This window comes from Amphimedon queenslandica, unplaced genomic scaffold (genome assembly GCF_000090795.2).
Source record: "Amphimedon queenslandica unplaced genomic scaffold, v1.1 AMPQUscaffold_12788, whole genome shotgun sequence".
In the NCBI taxonomy this organism is placed as follows: Eukaryota; Metazoa; Porifera; class Demospongiae; order Haplosclerida; family Niphatidae; genus Amphimedon; species Amphimedon queenslandica.
In genome coordinates, this window is record NW_003546976.1 from 36,123 (window position 1) to 39,060 (window position 2,938).

Genomic DNA, 2,938 nt, shown 5'->3' on the forward strand with positions numbered 1-2,938 from the left:
TCATTGGTCGTTTAGCATATTCCACTAGTGTAGTATTATCATATACAACACCAGTTCCAGTACACTGTACAGTAACTGTAGCATTCTCAGGAGCTTCACCAGTACACTCGAGTGTAATCTATAATAACATTTTGAATTTTGATAATAATGAAACACTGATAAAAGATTATTACTGGTATATTGAAGAAAGCATTAGCACTAGTCTCAATAAATGTTATCTCAAGTATATCTGAAGCATCTTCAACTGATCTTGGTACTAAATAAACATAAAATCATTTATTCAGTGATTATTGTTTATTGTACCTCTTTGATATGAGAATGTATCATTATTAGATATTCCTTCTCCTAATTCATTAACTCCAGTTATAACATATGTATAGCGATGCCGAAATAAATCACCACCTATAAACTGATGAGTGGTGGTATCATCTACTGCTACACTCCTCAAGAACTGATCAGTTATGTCATCATATATACTCAAATTATAGAACAGTATAGATACTCTATTATCAACTGTAGGAGCAGTCCATGTTATATCAATAGTAGAACAGTTGTCAATTGAAGAGTCAATGTTAGTAACTGGACCAAGATAATCTAATAGTTTGAAAAGGGGTTTAAATTTATATTATGTATAATAGTTTATTACCAAATCCAAAAGAAGGTATTGGTAACAATTCTCCTCCAAGGTTACTGAATGATACATTAACAATAAATGCATTTAAATTATTAGGTACAGTAAATACTCCAGTAATCATCAGTTGATCATTAACTTGTGTTGATATACTGGTATTGTTTAGTATTGCATTATCAGTATTCAGTATACTAACTGTTATACTATTAGGATACTCTCCTTTACATAGTGTACTGACCTATGAGTTAATGAGTGAGTGTGTGTGGGAATAAGGTGAACTGAAGTTATGTCAACAATAATCATTTGCTATGTAAGCATTTCCTGTTAGTCAACTCATTGTGTGATGAGCTTATGGTGAATATACTTACATCAATACTGATATTCAATGATATTAGTTGTCCATCAATTACTGGTACCACTGATACAGGAGGAGTAATGAGAGGAACTGAAAGATACACTGTGAACATATACATGAAGCCATAGCAATGCTAACCTGTTTCATAATAAAAACTGATACTATTAGACGAACCTATTCCAGCATCATTAATAGGAGAAACTGATACATTATTTAATCTACAAGGATCAGGATTAGTAGCTGATAATATAATACTCTTGTTAGTAGTAGTAATGTTCACTAATCCATTGACTATATAATATCCAGTGATAGGTACATTATCCAGTGTATAAGGAGCTGTCCATGTTAATAATATACTGGATCCATTAATAAAGGTATAATCCAGATCAACAACACTATCTAATAGACCTAAAGAAGTGACTAATGACACAATTAAACTGATACATTACTATACCTTGTATTGTTAGTGTAGCATTGCCACTCCTTATATTATCAGGAGAAGCAAAGCAATACACACAAGTATTATTATTGATTTCTCTTGCATGAACTGATAGCTGTCTTCTTCTTATAGTTCCATTAATGGTTTCTTGGGCTATTTCTTCAAATCTTCTGTTAGCATTGGTATCTTGAGATGCTGGTGCTTCATTAACAATAAAGAATATGAAAGAAACCCCAATTGCTTCACAAGTAAAGGTCACAGTTGAATTAAGACTTGTATTCAATGATACTGGTTGAGTTATGAATTCTAGAAATATAAAGTATTAGAGTGAAATTGCCCAGCATCCCACAGGAGGCCTTATTTTGACTGAGGGTCAGAAGGAGGTAAATTTACAAAAGGTTTTCTGTTCTATAAACATGCATGCATACAGTCATACAGTACTGAAAGGTTACAATTGAAAACCCATGTTAGGCCAATGGCCACTGCTTAGAATGTACCCACCCAATAAATACCCATGCATCCATCTTAAAGTTAAGTCCGAAACAAGATTTTTTAATAGTCTGAGCCCTCTGTGGGTGAGGCTAATGATATAAAAAACACATACAGCAATGCAATGATTGTTTTAGTGTACATGCTTAGCTACAGCAGGCAGCTAAAAGCATAAGTATGCTCATAACAGTATAATATGGCTAATAAAAACAAGGGTTGTTAGGGGGTGCATTGGTTGGATTAAGTGGGACCTGATTGACCAAGATGCACCCACTAACTGAGTCAATAATAATTTGTCTATAAAATAATAGCAAAGCACCCATTAGATCTATGCTAGAGTAGCCTGCTCTCATGCACCCACAATTTTCTGATGCTATAGAAACGCCCATCAATTCATGGTTTACGATATAAAAAAACAGAATAGTACAGAGGGTTGCTTTTTAAAAAGATTATAACATACCTGCCTCGGTACAAATTGAAGAAAGAATGACTAAATATAGCGAAACACACAAGAAAGAACGACACAACTGCAGCAACATTTTCGTTGTTGTTGGCTCAGATTAGCCACGCCCTATAATGGATGGATTTCCGATTTTTGTAAGGATTCTAATTAATGTGCACCAGAAATGGTGGTAATTTCTGGTAAAATCAAAATGGCGGATTGTTGGAGGAAAGACAGGCTGAACAATCTTCTCTTTTATCCAGCCATTCTAGCTCTGAGAACCACTTTGAGCTGTCCTTTTGTTTCAGTATACTCTATTTATTTCTTCTGTAAGCTTTTTAGTTGCTGCTTTGGCTTTTATAGCATTTTATCATAGGAATATTCTCACCCATTGGCCATTCCCCTTTTTCTAAATTTTGCTTTCAGCATAGACCTGGCTCAAGTGGCCTAGCTCAGTCCAGTAAACTTGGCCTTCCACCACCTTCCACATTGGCTACAACAAGCATTTCAGTGTTTTAGAGAATACTACATTGATCAAGTAAGTGTCTAACATCTTCTCCTCAGCCCAAACGCAGCCGTCCG

The 2,938-nt window shown here is 34.6% G+C and overlaps 1 protein-coding gene across 1 annotated transcript; it reads right to left on the reverse strand.

Annotated features, from left to right (window-relative positions):
• Positions 1-1,381: 1,381 nt before the first annotated feature.
• Positions 1,382-2,483, reverse strand: LOC109586777 (uncharacterized). The gene is made up of 2 exons (XM_020002985.1): positions 2,375-2,483; positions 1,382-1,731 (listed from the first exon to the last, which is right to left on the reverse strand). Exons 1-2 carry the CDS (start codon positions 2,451-2,453, stop codon positions 1,382-1,384), a joined length of 429 nt encoding a protein of 142 aa, XP_019858544.1. The 5' UTR covers positions 2,454-2,483.
• Positions 2,484-2,938: the final 455 nt, after the last annotated feature.